General features: G+C 42.7%; 1 protein-coding gene, 1 non-coding gene and 1 pseudogene across 2 annotated transcripts; 2 read left to right on the top strand and 1 right to left on the bottom strand.

The window, feature by feature from the left end:
- Positions 1-246: 246 nt before the first annotated feature.
- Positions 247-10,077, top strand: LOC120019380 (annotated as a pseudogene).
- Positions 10,078-14,725: 4,648 nt separating this feature from the next.
- Positions 14,726-16,895, bottom strand: LOC120019144 (glutaredoxin-related protein 5, mitochondrial-like). The gene is made up of 2 exons (XM_038962424.1): positions 16,464-16,895; positions 14,726-15,854 (listed from the first exon to the last, which is right to left on the bottom strand). The coding sequence occupies exons 1-2, from the start codon at positions 16,762-16,764 to the stop codon at positions 15,682-15,684; spliced, it is 474 nt and encodes a 157-aa protein (XP_038818352.1). The 5' UTR covers positions 16,765-16,895; the 3' UTR covers positions 14,726-15,681.
- A 2,785-nt stretch (positions 16,896-19,680) lies between these two features.
- Positions 19,681-19,965, top strand: LOC120019781. Its single transcript, XR_005472391.1, has one exon.
- Positions 19,966-20,762: the final 797 nt, after the last annotated feature.

Here is a 20,762-nt window from a genome sequence, read left to right on the forward strand (position 1 = left end):
TAAAAAGCATTGTTTTGTCATAATCATGGTATACGGTCTGATAGACCACGGCTGTCAGCCAATCAGCATTCAGGGCTCGAACCACCCAGTTTATAACTGCCTTTTGGCCACTAGAGGCCTCTATCACTATATGTGGGTAGTCCAGAATTAAGACCAAAGACAGTACAGTAAGAAGACATGCAGAAACATTCGAGTCTAACGGTCGTCTCGCGCCGAACTGCGCATGCACAGACTTTCAAATCAAAGGCACTCCTTCGATATTAAGTTGTTTTTTACTCAAATGAAAACAACGCAGTTTGTATTTTTCACGAGATTGGAGTAATAACATGTTGACCTACTTAATACCTTGGTTAGAATCTAGGTTGTGGATATAGATTTCGAGAAAATTATCAACCAAGGAAGAATGTTTTACTTCTCTCGTTGACTTCTAAAACCCCAAACCCCGGTCTGGTCTGCTTGGCTTGTTTTGCAAGTTGTTCCAGAAGCCTCGCGTTATTGTGCCTCTGAGTTTAGAAACTCCGTTGTAAACTCGACGTTTGTGTCCACAATGCTGACACCCTGAAGATTAACTTGATTTGTCATTATACTCGATAAATATGAAATTGATGAGTTGATATAACACGGGGAGGGGAGAATTTACACCATAACTGATACGCTATTTTTTTGGTATGCTAAGTAATGTAGTTGATATGGCAAACGTTACTTGGCTAGGCTAGCCAACTAACGTTACAGTAGTTTTTTTGTATCGTTTGTTGTTAGCTAGCTAGCGTGGTAGCCATGGCTGTCATACATTTGCAAGTTTTTGAACACTGACAAGCCAGCAACCAATCATTGACAAGACAGTATCGCAGCGTTTTATTCTGTTGCATTTGCTATGCAAGTTGCTATTGTTGTTTTAGCTAACTTGGTATCATGCCTGTTGAGAGATGACATGTTAAGCATCTCTTCCTTTCAGTACTGTCTGTCAGGTCACCCCACACTGCCTTGCAATGTCCTAAAATTAAAATCCTCCACAATCATGTTGGACTGTGGACTGGACACCACATCTGTGCTACAGTTTCTACCACTGCCTCTGGTACACAGGTGAGACAGAAGTGATGTACAGCTAGCTGCCTTCTTGTTAACATCGGCCACACAGCAGTATGCATCGGGGTTATACCTCCTTTATACTGTATGTCTTCCTTAGGTTGACGTTGCAAAGACATTTACTGTGAATAGACATATTTGCCCCAACAAGTGCCATGCCATGATGATGAGAGTACCCTGTATATTTTCCAGCCCAAGGCTTTCCAAACTCCCAGGATGAGTGTTTAAAGACAACACGATTAACCTTGAGAAGGTATGAGGTCACATTTTGTTTGTCTATTGTGGATTTATTCATGAATTGAGTATACCAACATTCCTGCACACGTCTACCTTCAGGAGCTGAAGGAGTGTGCAGGGCGCGTCTTTGTGGACTCACAGCCAGAGTTCTGTCTCCCTGAGGTAATGTATACCTGGATATAATTCCAACCATCAACCTGTACATTAAATTAACCTGGGCACTAGAAGCCACTGTGGGTAACATCGTCTGATAATGTGGTGATATATTAGTCTTGCTTTTCACATCCTTCTCCATCCTCCTCACTCAGAAAGAGCTGCTGGACCTGTCCACCATAGACATCATCCTGATCTCCAACTACCACTGTATGATGGCCCTGCCTTACATCACGGAGCACACAGGCTTCACTGGGACTGTGTATGCCACAGAGCCAATTCTGCAGATCGGCAGGTAGAGAGGGTGACTTGATGTGACTAAAATCATCTGCGACATTCTAGAATCACCAGAATTGGCAACATTCCAGAAAAATCCAATTGACATTTTAAAAACACATTCTAGAATCACTTGGATTAGCATCATTGCAGGAAAATGTAATGATTCAAGAATGTGATTCTAGCAATTCAGATTCTAAAATCATTAGAATGTCAACATTCCAGAAAAAATGACAAGGGGATCTTAGAAGGGATTGAATAAGCCTAAGAACTGTTCTGGTTAGCATCTGACTGATTCTACCTATCTGCCCTTAGACTTCTGATGGAGGAGCTGGTGAACTTTATGGAGAGAGTTCCCAAGGCCCAGTCTGCCACCTGCTGGAAGAATAAGGAAATCCAAAGGTGACCTGCCAGACCAACGCCCTGCACAAATTAGTTTAGGATATGTATTAGTTTAGGATTTGTCAACTTATGTTATACTTGTAATTCACAAACTGAGAGCACGCTATTTTCATGAGAAAAAAACCAAACAGACATAAATTTATTTTTAGGCTGCTTCCCAGCCCACTGAAGGATGCTGTAGAAGTGTCGACTTGGAAGAGATGCTACAGTATTCAGGATGTCAACTCTGCTCTCAGCAAGGTGCAACTCGTGGGCTACTCGCAGAAAGTGGTAAGAAGTCTGTCTTGTGCACTATAATTCAAACACACATACGCATTAATTCACCTAATAACTGAAGCTAACGTGTGTCTTCTATCATTTCTCTCTCCAGGAGCTGTTTGTTGCCGTGCAGGTCACACCACTGAGCTCTGGCTACTCATTGGGTAGCTCTAACTGGATCATCCAATCACATTATGAGAAGGTTTCCTATGTCTCTGGCTCCTCCCTCCTCACCACACATCCACAGCTCATGGATCAGAGCGCCCTGAAGAACAGTGATGTTCTTATTCTGACTGACCTCACACAGATGCCAACCCAGATGGCATGCTAGGGGACTTCTGCAGTAACCTAGGTATGTGGTGTCCTGGTCCCAAGTCTGTTTGTGCGGTCTTGCCAACTCCTATAGTCATTGGCTATATGTTCATAGCTTTATCAATAGTACAATTACCTAATCTTTGGAATCTTGCATAGTACCCATAAAAACACGGTGCATTCAAATTTGAATTCATATGTAAGATAGAAGTGAAGACTAAAAACGTATAGAAACAGGTTTGAAATGTATAGAAATGGAATGTTTTTAGACAGGTACACATGAAACGAATTACAGGTTGACATATGGCGTTGTGTCTGACCAAACAGTCTGTTGTGCTAGTAGCCATGACGATCCGTGCAGGAGGGCAACGTGCTGGTGCCATGCTATTCCTCAGGGGTGATCTATGATCTCTTGGAGTGTCTTTACCAGTTCATAGAGAACGCCAACCTGGGCTACACCCCCTTCTACTTTATCTCGCCTGTGGCCAACAGCTCTCTAGAGTTCTCACAGATTTTTGCAGAGTGGTGAGTTAGAGAGCCATAGAATTAAAATGATTCTATTTCTATGACCTGTGATTTTTGAGCCATCTGTGGATTTGACTACTCCTATCTCAAACAGGTCTCTTGTAAAATAGATTTTTTAATCTCACTAGCTTGGTTTCGATCCAATTGGTGACAGATTTTCATGCGAATATTAAAAGATCCACATAAAGAAAAAATGCTAATTTCCCCACCAGTGGCGTTTCCACCAAACAGACTTGTTGCCGGATAACAATTAGTGCGCGATGACATAGTGCATGACATAGTGCATGACATAGTGCACACACAATGTACTTTATGCTGAAGTTTTCGTGTACTAAATAAAAGTAAACTCTACCGATAGTTTTTGTCAACTGTTTGTCAACTGTAGCAAATGTGCCTTTCTCTGGTCTTGGTATGTGCACTCTAGCTAACAGCTGGCAGATACAGTGCAGGTAGGTTAGTCTACATGATGACATTATTATGGAGAAGAAACAGAATATTTTTACTTGTGAAACAGCAGTCAAGCATCGATCATCATGTCACAAGAATCAGACCCTCGATATTTATTGGAAAGGAGCATCAAGATCACCGTACACTTCACCACCCTGTGAAGTTCATCATAACTTATTTTATCTGTAGCTTAATAAACTGCATGGTTTCCCGAGTCCTAGTGGGAGGACCACACACCAAGTTTACATCGATATGATAGTTCAATAAATCAATATTTGATAAAATAATTTCCACCGCCATTTCTCGTATACATTATACTGATACAAAAAGATCCCACCATTTCAAATGAACAAATTATCTGTCGGCAATTATAAAATTGTACCGAGACTTCCTGTTTCCATCACAGCTGTCGTGATTTTTTATATGGAATGACTTTACTCATAAAAACTGGGTGAAAACAGGGTTAATGAGACTAACCTACAGTGTCCTCCTTAATTATTGAGACAGCATTTTTTTCTTCTTTTGTACTCCAAAAGTTAAAATCAAATAATGATAATGAAGTTAAAGTGCAGAATGTCTACTTTAATTTGATAGAAGTTTAGAAATACCAGCAGTTTTTGTATATAGCCCCCCCCCCCTCAATTTATGGGGCCAAAATGATTGGGACAAATTAATTTATGTGTATTAAAGTAGTAAAAAGTTTAGTATTTGGTCCCATATTCATGTCATTTAATGACTACATCAAGCTTGTAACTAAATTAATGGTAAATAATATATTGTGTCATTTTGGAGTAACTTTTATTGTAAATAGAATGTTTCTAAACACTTCTACATTAATGTGGATGCTACCATGATTACCGATAATTCTGAATGAATCGTGGATAATTATGAGTGAGAAAGTTAGACGGAAAAATATCATTTTCCCCTAGATATGCTAACCACTCACCATTACAATAACTGGGAAGGTTAGCATTTTGAGGGGATATAACCACGATGCGGACGACGATGTCTTGCTCCCAGACAAACGAAACAACTTCTTTGCTCGCTTTGAGGACAATACAGTGCCACCGACACCGCCCGCTACCAAAACCTGCGGGCTCTCCTTCACTGCAGCCAACGTGAGTAAAACATTTAAACGTGTTAACCCTCGCAAGGCTGCCGGCCCAGACGGCATCCCTAGCCGCGTCCTCAGAGCATGCGCAGACTGGCTGGTGTGTTTAAGGACATATTCAATCAATCCTTATCCCAGTCTGCTGTTCCCACATGCTTCAAGAGTGCCACCATTGTTCCTGTTCCCAAGAAAGCTAAGGTAACTGAGCTAAATGACTATCGTCCCGTAGCACTCACTTCCGTCATCATGAAGTGCTTTGAGAGACTAGTCAAGGACCATGTCACCTCCACCCTACCTAACACCCTAGACCCACTCCAATTTGCTTACCGCCCCAATAGGTCCACAGACGACGCAATCACACTGCACACTGCCCTAACCCATCTGGACAAGAGGAATATCTATGTAAGAATGCTGTTCATCGACTACAGGTCAGCATTTAACACCATAGTACCCTGCAAACTCGTTATTAAGCTCGAGACCCTGGGTCTCGACCCCGCCCTGTGCAACTGGGTCCTGGACTTCCTGACGGGCCGCCCCCAGGTGGTGAGGGTAGGAAACATCTACACCCCGGGGCCCCACAAGGGTGCGTTCTCAGCCCTCTCCTGTACTCCCTGTTCAGCCATGACTGTGTGGCCATGCACGCCTCCAACTCAATCATCAAGTTTGCAGACGACACTACAGTGGTAGGCTTGATTACCAACAATGACGAGACGGCCTACAGGGAGGAGGTGAGGGCTCTCGGAGTGTGGTGTCAGGAAAATAACCTCACACTCAATGTCAACAAAACAAAGGAGATGATTGTGGACTTCAGGAAACAGCAGAGGGAGCAGCCCCCTATCCACATCGACGGGACAGTAGTGGAGAAGGTGGAAAGTTTTAAGTTCCTCGGCGTACACATCACGGACAAACTGAAATGGTCCACCCACACAGACAGCGTGGTGAAGAAGGCGCAGCAGCGCCTCTTCAACCTCAGGAGGCTGAAGAAATTTGGCTTGTCACCAAAAACACTCACAAACTTTTACAGATGCACAATCGAGAGCCTCCTGTCGGGCTGTATCACCGCCTGGTATGGCAACTGCTCCGCCCACAACCATAAGGCTCTCCACAGGGTAGTGAGGTCTGCACAACGCATCACCGGGGGCAAACTACCTGCCCTCCAGGACACCTACACCACCCAATGTCACAGGAAGGCCAAAAAGATCATCAACGACAACAACCATCCGAGCCACTGCCTGTTCACCCCGCTATCATCCAGAAGGTGAGGTTAGTACAGGTGCATCAAAGCTGGGACTGAGAGACTGAAACAGCTTCTATCTCAAGGCCATCAGACTGTTAAACAGCCATCACTAACATTGAGTGGCTGCTGCCAACATACTGACTCAAATCTCTAGCCACTTTAATAATTAAAAATTGGATGTAGTAAATGTATCACTAGCCACTTTAAACAATGCCACTGTATATAATGTATACATACCCTACATTTCTCATCTCATATGTATATTCTGTACTCTATACCATCTACTGCATCTTGACCATGCCGTTCGGCCATCGCTTATCCATTTGTTTTTATGTCCATATTCTTATTAATTCCTTTACACTTGTGTGTATAAGGTAGTTGTTGTGAAATTGTTAGATTACTTGTTAGATATTACTGTATGGTCGGAACTAGAAGCACAAGCATTTCGCTACACTCGCATTAACATCTGCTAACCATATGTATGTGACAAATAAAATTTGATTTGATATGTGTCTTACGTTGCCTTTCTGGACAATTGACTTATCACTGCATACTCTCACACACACAACCTACACGCACATCTGTAGCATATGCTCCATATTTTATTCTTATTTACAATAAGAGACTCCAAAATGACACAACATTTATTTACCAGTAGAAACGGGGAACAAATACATTTTACTACTTCAACAGACATAAGTTAATTTGTCCCAAAACTTTTGGTCCCCTGAAATGGGTGGACTATGTACAGAAAGTGCAGTATTGTCTACACGGTTCACCTGATATGTATAAAATACCCTCAAATGAAAGTTCCCAGGTTGCATTTTAACCTCATAGTCATCGTTTCAAATTCAAACTTTTGGAGTATAGAGCCAAAAGAAGACTTCGCTGTCCCAATAATTACAGTGGGCTCTGTGCATAAATGGGTTAGATTAAAACTTACTGTTGGTAGCAGACCTGCCGCTGGCCTGTGGAGATGTGACACCCAGTCTTTTCCCCTTTTCCTTATCTTCCGGAAGGCTTTGTCACAATAAGCAGTCTAAGGTCTACCTTCCAGAACCTCCTTTCCCTCACGCTGAGGTAAGGCTGCTGGTCTTTAAATTGATTTGTTTTAAAGAGAGTTGCTGCCAATTGAAATTACATTGCACCATATTTTACAGTTTTATCTTTAATTTACTCAATCTATCAGAATTTTGGACACTGTTCATTTGATAATTTAGCTATAGTTGTATGTTGGCCTATCTCAGACACTTGTCTGTCTTTCTGTCTATGTATCTCTCAGTTGATCCAGCACAACAAGTTGAAGCACTACCCTAGTATCCATGGCGACTTCAGTAGTGAGTTCCAGCAGCCGTGTGTGGTGTTCACCGGGCACCTGTCTCTTCGCTTCGGGGACGTGGTGCACTTTATGGAACTGTGGGGCAAATCCAGCCTCAACACTATCATCTTCACTGGTGAGCACAACTGTACCAGAACATGGCAAGTTTACCAACCATGGTAGCCTGTCCCTAATCTCAGAACCCAAAACCAAATCCTGCGCTAGCTAGTCTGTCACAAGAGACTTGACCTGTCATTAAAACTTTGTTCCATTGTTCGAATACCATTAGACTATATAAAACAGAAGGTTAGATCCCATGGTTCCAAATATGTGGTCTACTGAACTATGATTATTTTATTTTTTTAAAGGTTCTATCTTACTCCCACAGAACCAGACTTCTCCTACCTGGATGCGTTAGCCCCGTACCAGTCACTGGCCATGAAGTGTGTGTACTGTCCCATCGATACGCGCCTCAACTTCCACCAGGTCTCCAAGCTGCTCAAGGAGGTCCAGGTACTCTACACACCTGGAACTTTTATAAGGAAGGCACTGCTATTATACATATACAGTTCCTTCAGAAAGTTATCACACCCCCTGACTTTTTCCACATTTTGTTGTTACAGCCTGAATTTAAAATAGATAACATTTAGATTGTGTCACTGATCTACACACAATACCCCATAATGCCAAAGTGGAATTATGTTTTAGGCTTGCCATAACAAATGTATAAAAATTGATAGGCTGAAATGTCTTGAGCTAATAAGTATTCAACCCATTTGTTTTGGCAAGCATAAATAACTTCAGGAGTAAACATTTGCTGAACAAGTCAGATAATAAGTTGCATGGACTACCTCTGTGTGCAATAATGGTGTTTAAAATGACTAACCCATCTCTGTACCCCACACATACAATTATCTGTAAGGTCCCTCAGTCCAGCAGTGAATTTCAATCATATATTCAACGACAAAGACCAGGGAGGTTTTCCAATGCCTCGTAAAGAAGGGCACCTTTTAGTAAATGGGTAAAAAAAAAAAAAAAAAAGCAAACATTGAATATCCCTTTGATCATTGTGAAGTTATCACATACACTTTGGTCACTTCAAAGATACAGGTGTCCTTCCTAACTCAGTTGACAGAGAGGAAGCAAAACGCTCAGGAATTTCACCATGAGGCTAATGGCTTTGATAGGAGAACTGAGGATGGATCAACAACCTTGTAGTTACTCCACAATACTAACCTAAACGGAGTGAAAAGAAGGAAACCTGTACAGAATAAAAATATTACAAAACATGCATCCTTTTTGCAATAAGGCACTAAAGTAATACTGCAAAAAATGGGGCAAAGAAATTAACTTTTTGTCCTGAATACAAAGCATAATGTTTGGCGCAAATACAACTCATCACTGAGTATCACTCTCCATATTTTCAAGCGGGGTGGTGGCTGCATCATGTTATGGGTATGCTTGTTGTCTGCAAGGACTAGAGAGTAAAAAAAGGAATAGAGGAAAACCAAGTCAGAGAGGAAAACATGGTTCAGTTTGCTTTCCAACAGACACTGGGAGATAAATCCACCATTCAGCAGGACAATATTTTATTAAATTCTATTTAACCATTATTTAATTAGGCAAGTCCAAACAGTCTAAACCCCTACCTGTCGTCCCTCTGCAGCTGGCCAAATCCCTAGTGCCCTCTGAGATCAAACCTGGCATCTCCGTGGCAACCGTGTCCGCAGTCCAAGGATAACAAGCATACGCTACAGGTCAGTGTGTGAGAGTATGCCGTGTTGAATAAGGAAATGTCAGACACACACACCACTAACTATCTTGTCTGTGTGATACCAGCTGGTTCCGAAGCCCCCTCCGCTGCCCCCCAATAAAAAGAGGAAGCGTGTAGTGGAGGAGCCCCCAGAGGTACTGGCACCCAAACCCCTGCTCAGTGGAGCTGTACCCCTGGAAACCTTCCTAGCCATGTTACATAAGGTGAGAGTGACACCTTCAAAGCGCTGGACACTGATTGGCGTCAGCATTTCTGAAGAGATGGGGTTGATGTCAACAATATGGCGATAGCTCTCCTTCCAAGCTTCCAATTGGCTTAGGAGAGATTCGGCCTTACAATTCAGTCTTTTCACATATGCAACCATGTAGTTAGGCTTACGGTTAATCATTTTGGGACTTAGCATCAATGTGTCCTGTTCCCTGCCAGCACGGCATCACAGAAGTGAAGGTGGAGGAGACTGCAGAGGGCCACATTCTGCACCTGCAGGCTGAGGACACTCTGATCCAGCTGGAGGAGGACGGGACTCACATCGTGTGTGACAACAACGAGCCACTCCGCACAGCTCTCAGGGATCTGGTGCTGCGCTTCCTTATGAACCTTAACCTCCTAACTCTGACCTCAACGCCACCGCTTCCATTCATCCATGTGCGTGTTTGAGATTGACTACATTAGTCAGCGACTACAGAATGACTGTTCTACAAATCTGGCTCGCATCCTGAATGACTACTTATTATGATTGACCACAGTTCAGTTAGCTGATTTACCAATCTCAAACACTCACTTTCCCAATCGTTGGAAGTGGCTTTCTCTACTCCTCTCATTTGTACAGCTAGTGATGTCATTTTTGTCTTGTATGTAGATAGTGCTTTTTGTAATACCAATGTGTAAAATAGTATTTTGTAATAAACTACATTTAGGAAAAAAGTGAGTCACTTATCAATTTGAGAGAAGAAAATGTTCATTCCCAATATTCAAATCCTTTCTGAAGAGTCCTGTATTCAGTAGAAAATGTACACTGTTCATTCTAGTCCAGAGGAGGCTGGTGGGAGGAGTTGTAGGACAGGCTCATTGTCTTGACTGGAATCTAATGCAACAAAGTCAAATGTTTCCATGTGTTTGGTACAAGTCCAATGATTACATTCCAGTCATTATAATGACCCTGTCTTATAGCTCCTCCCACCAGCCTGTTCTAGCCTCTCCAGGGAAAATCAACAAAAGGTGAGAAGGTGATTGTTTATTCCACCAAGGAGTAAGTGACAATGCTTTACAGAAGTCATTTGGGGAGATTCCATTATTATTGATCATTGCAGTTCCTGAATACTGCCACTTGGAGGCCATGAAAACCAGCTTGTTCATGCTCCCATAGTACACTGCTAGAGACTAGGCTCCATTTAGTCAAAATACACTGCTCAAAAAAATAAAGGGAACACTTAAACAACACAATGTAACTCCAAGTCAATCACACTTCTGTGAAATCAAACTGTCCACTTAGGAAGCAACACTGATTGACAATAAATTTCACATGCTGTTGTGCAAATGGAATAGACAAAAGGTGGAAATTATAGGCAATTAGCAAGACACCCCCAATAAAGGAATGGTTCTGCAGGTGGTGACCACAGACCACTTCTCAGTTCCTATGCTTCCTGGCTGATGTTTTGGTCACTTTTGAATGCTGGCGGTGCTTTCACTCTAGTGGTAGCATGAGACGGAGTCTACAACCCACACAAGTGGCTCAGGTAGTGCAGTTCATCCAGGATGGCACATCAATGCGAGCTGTGGCAAAAAGGTTTGCTGTGTCTGTCAGCGTAGTGTCCAGAGCATGGAGGCGCTACCAGGAGACAGGCCAGTACATCAGGAGACGTGGAGGAGGCCGTAGGAGGGCAACAACCCAGCAGCAGGGCCGCTAAGTCCATGGAAAATAAGAGCACCTCCTAGCAGCTGCCCACTGCACTGAGGCTAGGAAACACTGTTACCACCAATAAATCCACAATAATTTAGAATTTCAATAAGCATTTTCCTACGGCTGGCCATGCTTTCCACCTGTCCACCCCTACCCTGGTCAACAGCCCTGCACCCCTCACAGCAACTTGCCCAAGCCTCCCCCATTTCTCCTTCACCCAAATCCAGATAGATGATGTTCTGAAAGAGCTGCCAAATCTGGACCCCTACAAATCAGCCGGGCTAGAACATCTGGACCCTCTCTTTCTAAAATTATCAGCCGAAATTGTTGCAACCCCTATTACTAGCCTGTTCAACCTCTCTTTCGTATCGTCTGAGATCTCCGAAGATTGGAAAGCTGCCACAGTCATCCCCCTCTTCAAAGGGGGAGACAATCTAGACCCAAATTGCTACAGACCTACAGTGGGGAGAACAAGTATTTGATACACTGCCGATTTTGCAGGTTTTCCTACTTACAAAGCATGTAGAGGTCTGTAATTTTTTATCATAGGTACACTTCAACTGTGAGAGACGGAATCTAAAACAAAAATCCAGAAAATCACAGTGTATGATTTTTAAGTAATTAATTTGCATTTTATTGCATGACATAAGTATTTGATCACCTACCAACCAGTAAGAATTCCGGCTCTCACAGACCTGTTAGTTTTTCTTTAAGGAGCCCTCCTGTTCTCCACTCATTACCTGTATTAACTGCACCTGTTTGAACTCGTTACCTGTATAAAAGACACCTGTCCACACACTCATTCAAACAGACTCCAACCTCTCCACAATGGCCAAGACCAGAGAGCTGTGTAAGGACATCAGGGATAAAATGGTAGACCTGCACAAGGCTGGGATGGGCTACAGGACAATAGGCAAGCAGCTTGGTAAGAAGGCAACAACTGTTGGCGCAATTATTAGAAAATGGAAGAAGTCCAAGATGATGGTCAATCACCCTCGGTCTGGGGCTCCATGCAAGATCTCACCTCGTGGGGCATCAATGATCATGAGGAAGGTTAGGGATCAGCCCAGAACTACACGGCAGGACCTGGTCAATGACCTGAAGAGAGCTGGGACCACAGGATCAAAGAAAACCATTAGTAACACACTATGCCGTCATGGATTAAAATCCTGCAGCGCACGCAAGGTCCCCCTGCTCAAGCCAGCGCATGTCCAGGCCCGTATGAAGTTTGCCAATGACCATCTGGATGATCCAGAGGAGGAATGGGAGAAGGTCATGTGGTCTGATGAGACAAAAATAGAGCTTTTTGGTCTAAACTCCACTCGCCGTGTTTGGAGGAAGAAGAAGGATGAGTACAACCCCAAGAACACCATCCCAACCGTGAAGCATGGAGGTGGAAACATCATTCTTTGGGGATGCTTTTCTGCAAAGGGGACAGGACGACTGCACCGTATTGAGGGGAGGATGGATGGGGCCATGTATCGTGAGATCTTGGCCAACAACCTCCTTCCCTCAGTAAGAGCATTGAAGATGGGTCGTGGCTGGGTCTTCCAGCATGACAACGACCCGAAACACACAGCCAGGGCAACTAAGGAGTGGCTCCGTAAGAAGCATCTCAAGGTCCTGGAGTGGCCTAGCCAGTCTCCAGACCTGAACCCAATAGAAAATCTTTGGAGGGAGCTGAAAGTCCGTTTGCCTAGCAACAGCCCCGAAACCTGAAGGATCTGGAGAAGGTCTGTATGGAGGACTGGGCCAAAATCCCTGCTGCAGTGTGTGCAAACCTGGTCAAGAACTACAGGAAACGTATGATCTCTTTAATTGCAAACAAAGGTTTCTGTACCAAATATTAAGTTCTGCTTTTCTGATGTATCAAATACTTATGTCATGCAATAAAATGCAAATGAATTACTTAATCATACAATGTGATTTTCTGGATTTTTGTTTTAGATTCCGTCTCTCACAGTTGAAGTGTACCTATGATAAGAATTACAGACCTCTATATGCTTTGTAAGTAGGAAAACCTGCAAAATCGGCAGTGTATCAAATACTTGTTCTCCCCACTGTATATCTATCCTACCCTGTCTTTCTAAGGTCTTCGAAAGCCAAGTAAACAAACAGATCACTGACCATTTCGAATCCCACCATTCCTTCTCCGCTATGCAATCTGGTTTCCGAGCAGGTCATGGGTGCACCTCAGCCACGCTCAAGGTCCTAAACAATATCATATCCTCCATCGATAAGAGACAATACTGTGCAGCTGTATTCATAGACCTGGCCAAGGCTTTCGACTCTGTCATTAGTGTCCAGCATCACTACTCTGGACGGTTCTGATTTAGAATATGTGGACATTTACAAATACCTAGGTGTCTGGTTAGACTGTAAACTCTCCTTCCAGACTCACATTAAGCATCTCTAATCCAAAATTAAATCTAGAAACGGCTATCTATTTCGCAACAAAGCATCCTTCACTGATGCTGCCAAACATCCCCTCGTAAAACTGACTATCCAACCGATCCTTAACTTCGGCAGTGTCCTTTACAAAATAGCCTCCAATAGTCTACTCAGCAAATTGAATGCAGTCTATCACAGTGCCGTCCGTTTAGTCACCAAAGCCCCATATACTACCCACCACTGCGACCTGTACGCTCTCGTTGGCTGGCCCTCGCTTCATATTCGTCGCCAAACCCACTGGCTTCAGATGATATAAGTATTTGCTAGGTAAAGCCCCGCCTTACCTCAGCTCACTGGTCACCATAGCAGCACCCACCCGTAGCACGCTCTCTAGCAGGTATATTTCACTGGTCACCCCCAAAGCCAACTTCTTTTGGCCGCCTTTCCTTCCAGAATGAATGGCAAAAATCACTGAAGCTCGACTCATATCTCCCTCACTAACTTTGAGCACCAGCTGTCAGAGCAGCTCACAGATCACTGCACCTGTACATAGCCCATCCAACTACCTCATCCCCATACTGTTATTTTTCTTCTTCTCCTTTGCACCCCAGTATCTCTACTTGCACATTCAGCTTCTGCACATCTATCATTCCAGTGTTTAATTGCTAAATTGCCTTACCTCCCTTATTTTACCTCATTTGCACACACTGTATATAGACTTTCCCCCCCTGATGTGTTATTGACTATGTTTGTTAATTCCATGTGTAACTCTGTGTTGTTTGTGTCGCACTGCTTTGCTTTATCTTGGTCAGGTCACAGTTGTAAATGAGAACTTCTCAACTAGCCTATCTGGTTAAGTAAAGGTGACATAAAAAGGACTCCTCTGACAAAAAAGCTGATTCAAAGAGGAAGTGTCAGCTTTCAAAACTCTTCCACGGTAGGATACAAGTATTCTCAATGAAAGGTGGCTATCGAGGAAGACACTTTTTGCCTACCAACTAATTGACACACTCAACCACTTATCTTTTCAGTTTTCAGTTCACGGCGAAAAGATGGACTTTTGCCCAAATGAGAAAACCCTCCTGAGAGAGCAGGTGGACAAAATAGGCCAAGTAAGGCTAGATCATTTTCCAGGCAGGGCACAATGACCCCTAAAGCAACAACCAGCTCCAACAAAATGAGCATCAATAGTTAAGGGCACTAGACTGCTGCACATACACACAACTACAAAATACTTTCCTCACACTGAGGAAAGAGTGCAACATACTCACCATCTAGAATTTCCAGAACACTGACCATTTGTGTGGGAAAATATTTAATTGAGTTTACATGCACCTAAAATACATGTAATAATATTTCAATGTACAATATCTTAAATATACAGTGTACTACATGAGCATTAGATAACACAAATGTATGTATGCAGCAGATGGAAATGTTGATGTACTGATTGTCAGGAAGTCTAGTAGTCCTGTTTGAATATTGTTTCAATGTGTACTCTCCCTTCCTCCACAAGAGACTATTGACTTGACAAAAGCAAGCTTCATCACATTACTTCTCGCTATATAATTAAACTGGATCAGTGATCATATTGAGGAAGAAAGGAAAGATGTGGATTGTTGCATTTGAGCGGCTCTAAATGCTTTAGCGAGATTACTTTTGTGGAATAATGCAGTCAAACAGTAAACGTATACAGGCAGTACATTTTGAAGGGATCCCCTGGCTGGTTTGATATCTCATATCCTAGTCACCTGAGGGCAGTTTGGTCTTCTGCAGGTTCTATTGTATTACACACCTTCTTATAGGACTTGTGGAAGGGACAACATTTAATACGCCCAATCCCAAATCAACCCTTAGCCCCCAGGCTCTTTTGTAGATCTGAAATAAATGGTTATGTACAGAACAGTTTAGTCATTTAGCAGACACTCTTGTCCAGAGCGACTTTCAGGAGCAATTAGGTCTAAGTGCCTTGCTCAATCAAGGGCTCATAGACAGATTTTTCACCTAGTTGGCTCAGGAATTTAAACAAGCAACCTTTTGGGTTACAATGCTCTTAACCACTAAGCTACCTGCACAACATGCTTGTAGTTCCACCTTGCCAGTGTCTTCTGAAAACATTCACTATGTGGCTTAAAAAGGTGCGCTTTCACGTACATATAACAAATCTTCTAAGATCTACACAAGTGCCTAGGGGGTTATGGGGCTAAGTCAACCACCAGCTTTCTCTAAACTGGAAAGCGACCGACTGGTTTGTCTACTTGGATTCTTTCTCAGCGTCCAGCAGCACAGAGCGGATCCCAAGCTTCTGGAGCTCCTCTACCAAGTCTCCATTCTGGTGCATCTGTAGGAAGATGTCACAGCCGCCCACAAACTCTCCATTTAAGAATATCTGTGGGATCGTGGGCCAGTTGGAGAAGTCCTTCACTCCTATGAGAGAGACAGAAAGAGTTAACATGTGTAACTATTAACAATATCCATACAACATTTTCATCATGGCCCAATTTCAGCAGTATGCTGGTGCTGTAAGATAACAATTCCTCAACTGACATTCCTTTGATGCACTTGTGTTGCAAGTTAGCATTTCCTTATGTTCATAGACTGTTACACAACGTTGTCTCTACTAGTCCCATTGTATAGCAACAGCCACAGTAAAAATTAAGGGGACTACCTAGTAACATATTGCTATAACAAGCCTAATAAAATGTCAGTACATAAGTAGTATAATGTTTGACATGAACCACACCCTCTTTGTCCTTGCTGCAAAACACTGATAAAAAAATTACTGTGAACCTAACTTAGTTAGCTAGATTTGAAAAGGAGCACAACTACTTTTGGACAGGTTGATGTACCATACATACATACATACATACATACAGCCAGCCAGCCAGCCAGCCAGCCAGCCAGCCAGCCAGCCAGCCACATATAGTTAATTTCTGTCATCTTAATGAAACTATTGTTACTAACTACAAGGTTAAAAACGATCGGGATAAAATGTAGGCTAGTATTTTGAAGTAAAAAGTAGCGAGCTGTACTGACCTTGTCTGAGATCCTGGTCATCCAACACGTTATATGCAGCATATTCATTCACACCATGCATCCTCAGTATCTGAACCACGGCATTACTGAAACCACACATTGGCTGGGCAGGCGTCCCCTTTATAAACACCACCACCTTGTCCTTCTTCACCATATCACCAAGGTCTTTCTGTAAGGCCGCAGAACACATAAGCCGGGCCGAGGACACCAACGATGCATGTTGTCCATCAACTTGCTTCGGTGGATAGACCGAAGAACTCAACCGAAGACAGCGAACTGTAGACCGAATTAGGTTGTTCATTGTCTTCGTTTGAAGGAAGTTATAAACAGACAGAGACACTCGGGAGCAGTGTTACCAAATAATTTTCAGTGGAAGTTGCTAGAAACAGGTCGATTTGTTGCTAAAAGTTGCTAAATGACGGGGAGACGTAATTGCGTGTGAAGTCATTACGCAAAAACGTAAAACATCGTCATTACGTAGAATACACAATAACGTTACTCAAATTGACTGGCCATCTCGGCGAAAAATATGATTTGACATTTGTTAGTTTAGATTTGTTTGTTTATTATCATGTGTTTTTATTAATTTTACAAATAAAAATATCATTTTTTTTATGACCACTTTTTTATTTTTAAAGACAACACATTGAATTATTGAACAATTACACATTATTGAACAATTACATTTTATTTATTTTCTTTTTAACTAGTAAACCTACACATTCTGAACAATTATAGTTTTAAGCAGTGTATTGGTAGTTAGTTAACATGCTACCTAACTGATCAACGATTATAGGTACAGGCTAATAACAAGGTATATATGCTATCTTATTGAACAAGCAACTTAACTCAAATAATGATGTATGCGCTAGGCATCTCTCTCCAGGTTGTTGTGCTGCTTGGCTGGCTAGCTGCTCAATGGTTTCCTCCAGATATTGCCACTGTTCTCGCACACACTGCAGTGCACACTGCCACCATCAGCTGTGTGTCTCCGTCAGTTCCAGAAAGTCCACTCCTTGCATACGTACTGTAAATATGATGAATCATAGATTGGTCAGGAAATCCTCTTCATATTCACTGTCCAACTGCATTGTCACGGAGCTGGAACCAGCAGAAGAGGATGGAGTGGCCTTATAGCTGTATGCTGCTGTGGTGCCAAACTGCTGCAGAACTTCATTTGGTAGTTTATGCTGGTGACAGGTATCACCAGCCAGCTTCAGTCCATACCACACCAGGAGTATGGAGTTGAGAGTGTGCAGTGACATTGTATTTATTAACTTTGACTTGACCACACTCATTTGGCTGAACAGCCGTTCAACCTCCGCATTTGAGTGTGGCAAGGAGAGGGCAGCGAGTGCAGCTTTGCACAGTTCTTCAAATGGATTTGGTGCATACACTGCTTTGTACGCCTCGTGCCGTTCTGGGGAAATCAAAAACCAGTTGTAGGTTTCCCTGATTAGGTACTCAACACTCCTAGGGATGGTTTCTTTGGATGCTGCACAGACAGCCAATTGTAAAGACTGGCACACACAGCAGATGAGTACCAAATTGGGCAATGCACATTCTTCCTTTAAAATCTTGTGCACCCCGTTGTGCACCCCAGTCATCACGGACGCATTATCAGTGCCAATACCCTGAAGATTCTCTTTTGTAAGGCTACACTTCTCAAGAAACTCAACTACCTCCTCTGCTATTAATCTGGCATCGCCCCCCTCCAATTCAACCAGGCTGAGAAATGTGGACACAACGGTTCTTTTTTTAGCACTGAAATACTGAATCACCACACCCAGGTATTTCGAGACACTGACATCAGTGGACGTCCAAAAGGAGACTGAACTTCTCACCCCCCCACATCTGATGTTACCCTTTTGAGAAAATAAGGAGCCAGTACTCCCCTAATCTTTTCTGTGCACTTGGTTCGGTGCATTTGGAAGTTTGCTGCCACATAATCTGAAAAGGCAGCTTTGCAAGCCATACCTAAATGGTTGCATGCTAGCAGCGAACAATGCTCTGCAGTGGCCATTGCCATAGTAGCTTCTGTGCTTTTGCAGTTATCCACTTTTTTAACCAACTGTGGTAATGTAGACTGCGTTGTGGGGTTGTATGGTTTTGATTTATTTATATGCTTTGCTGTAGCCCAATGTTTTTTGATGTCATACATTTTTGCAAGCATATCTGATTTGCAGTACACACAGTATGCCCGACAATCATCCCCAATTACTGGCTTCAGCCACCCTTTAAATTCAGGTACAGACTCCCACTCTTTTCTGTACTTCTGTCTGTTCAATTTTGATTGAGACATGTTAATTGATGTTGTAAGTTCTGTTCAAGATCAAACACTTGTGACCAACTATATTCAATGGGGTTGTCTTGTCGAACGCATACTACTGCTGCTGCAGTCGTTTTTGTGTCATTTAGAGGGGAAATGTGTGCATTTTAGCATTTGAGTCACTTTTCAAAAGTTGCTAAAAGTTTCAAATACATTTTTTTAAGTAGCTAAATTGGTTGCTATGTGCTGTTTGAAAAAAAAGTTGCCAGGGTACTCTGAAAAGTTGCTAAATCTAGCAACAAAATTGCTAAGTTTGCATCACTGCTCGGGAGCAGGGCAACACATTTATAGTTGAGACAAATATCAACCTCGATGTCATGTGACAAGATGGAAGCAACTAGATCTGAATGTTGATTGGACAGCATAAATTCCGGCACGCGTGTCATTCGTTCAAGTTAACACCAATTACGTAAATTACACAATTGTGGGTGATGAAATAGCATGCCAAAATATTTACTTTGATAATAATAAATAGTCCTAGATAAAAATATATATATTATAAAACAGAAACGTCAGACAATTTGTCTTTGTTAAAAATTTTAACATAACATGTGAACATTAGCTTCCGGTTTTGTGATGTCATTAGTGGCTTCCCACTTTTAGCGTAAAAAACAAACAAAAGAGTTGTTCATCCGACGATCAAAACGTGCAATCATTCATACAACACAGGTTTGTAACATATTATGAGTAGTGCTACTAATTGTATTGCAATGAAAACCGTGCGTTATATATTTAACAACACAGTTGATAAGAAGGTTTGGGGTTAGAAAGAAGTTGAGATTGTTTGTGTGTGAGTAGTTAGCTAACGTTAGCTAGTTAGCTGTGGCATGCTGGTCGAGTCCTGCAACATCCAAACGATACACAGTCGTCCTCTGTCATAGCTCATAATTTGTAACCTTGTGATACAGCCTCTTGCAAGGACAATTGCTTGTGGCGAAACACGGTTACATAAAGCAAAACAAGGAAGCTAAGGCGTGACTTCTGGAGGTTGAGGAGTTCTACATGCGATGTTCCTTGGACAGATTGTCTTCAGAGAGCCCTGCTTTCCACGGCGGTGACGGACCATCATGTACCCTCACCTTTCTTGAAGCAGGAAGAAAAAGCCTTGTGTGGTAACCAGCTATTGTTTGGAAGGGGAAGGTTTTCCTGTCGAACACTGGATTTGCCACATTCTCTAGTATCTATACCTGTAGAGCTGGGATTCAGTCTTTGGCCCTCAACAGCTGTTGGTTGTCCCTGTTTTTGAATTTAATTACCTTTGTCATACCGTTTTATAAACTCTGTTGTTTCTGTGTCTCTCTGAACAGGTATTGTAAAGCATGGCCGGTGTCACAGGGAAAGATCTGTCCTGTGTGTTGACATCTTCAGGGATCCCGTTATCCTCTTTTGTAGTCACAGAGTGTGTAAAGCATGTCTGTAGGAAAAATGGAGACATAAGGGACCTCGGGAATGACCAGTGTGTCGGAAAATATTTAAGAAATACAATCCACTCTGTAACCTGGTCGTAACAAACCTGTGCGACGCCTTTCTCCAGGAGAGGAGTCGGAGGGCTTCAGAGACTGCTGGGTCTGGGGTGTTCTGCAGTCTGCACAGGGAGGAGAAACTCATGCTTTTCTGTGTGGAGGGAAAACAGCTCATCTGTGTGGTATCAGTCCTTGTACCTACATAAAGATCACAACTTCTGCCTGACTGACGAAGCTGTACTTGATTGTAAGGAGACAGTCAACTTCACTGGAGCCACTAAAGAAGAAGCTGATGTCCTTTGAAGTGAAACAGACCTGCTATAAGTCGGCAGTGTATATTAAGATTGAAAGGATGAACAGAGAGATGTCATCACTTTCAGTTACAATCACAGCCATAGAGGAGGAGCTGAAAGCATCTCTTTCCTGCACACCTACAAGGTCACGGTGAAAATAACTGTGCAGACTACCAGACCCATAGTTGGACTCAGGATTAGAGGTCGACCGATT

This window comes from Salvelinus namaycush, chromosome 24 (assembly GCF_016432855.1).
Source record: "Salvelinus namaycush isolate Seneca chromosome 24, SaNama_1.0, whole genome shotgun sequence".
Lineage (NCBI taxonomy): Eukaryota > Metazoa > Chordata > Actinopteri > Salmoniformes > Salmonidae > Salvelinus > Salvelinus namaycush.

Bases quoted from the DNA above. Each gene is read 5' to 3' on its own strand.
- LOC120019144 (XM_038962424.1), bottom strand. From the start codon at position 16,764: ATGAACAACCTAATTCGGTCTACAGTTCGCTGTCTTCGGTTGAGTTCT. The intron at 15,855-16,463 runs GTCAGTACAGCT...TCTCTCTCATAG, and splicing joins TGACCAGGATCTCAGACAAG to GAGTGAAGGACTTCTCCAAC.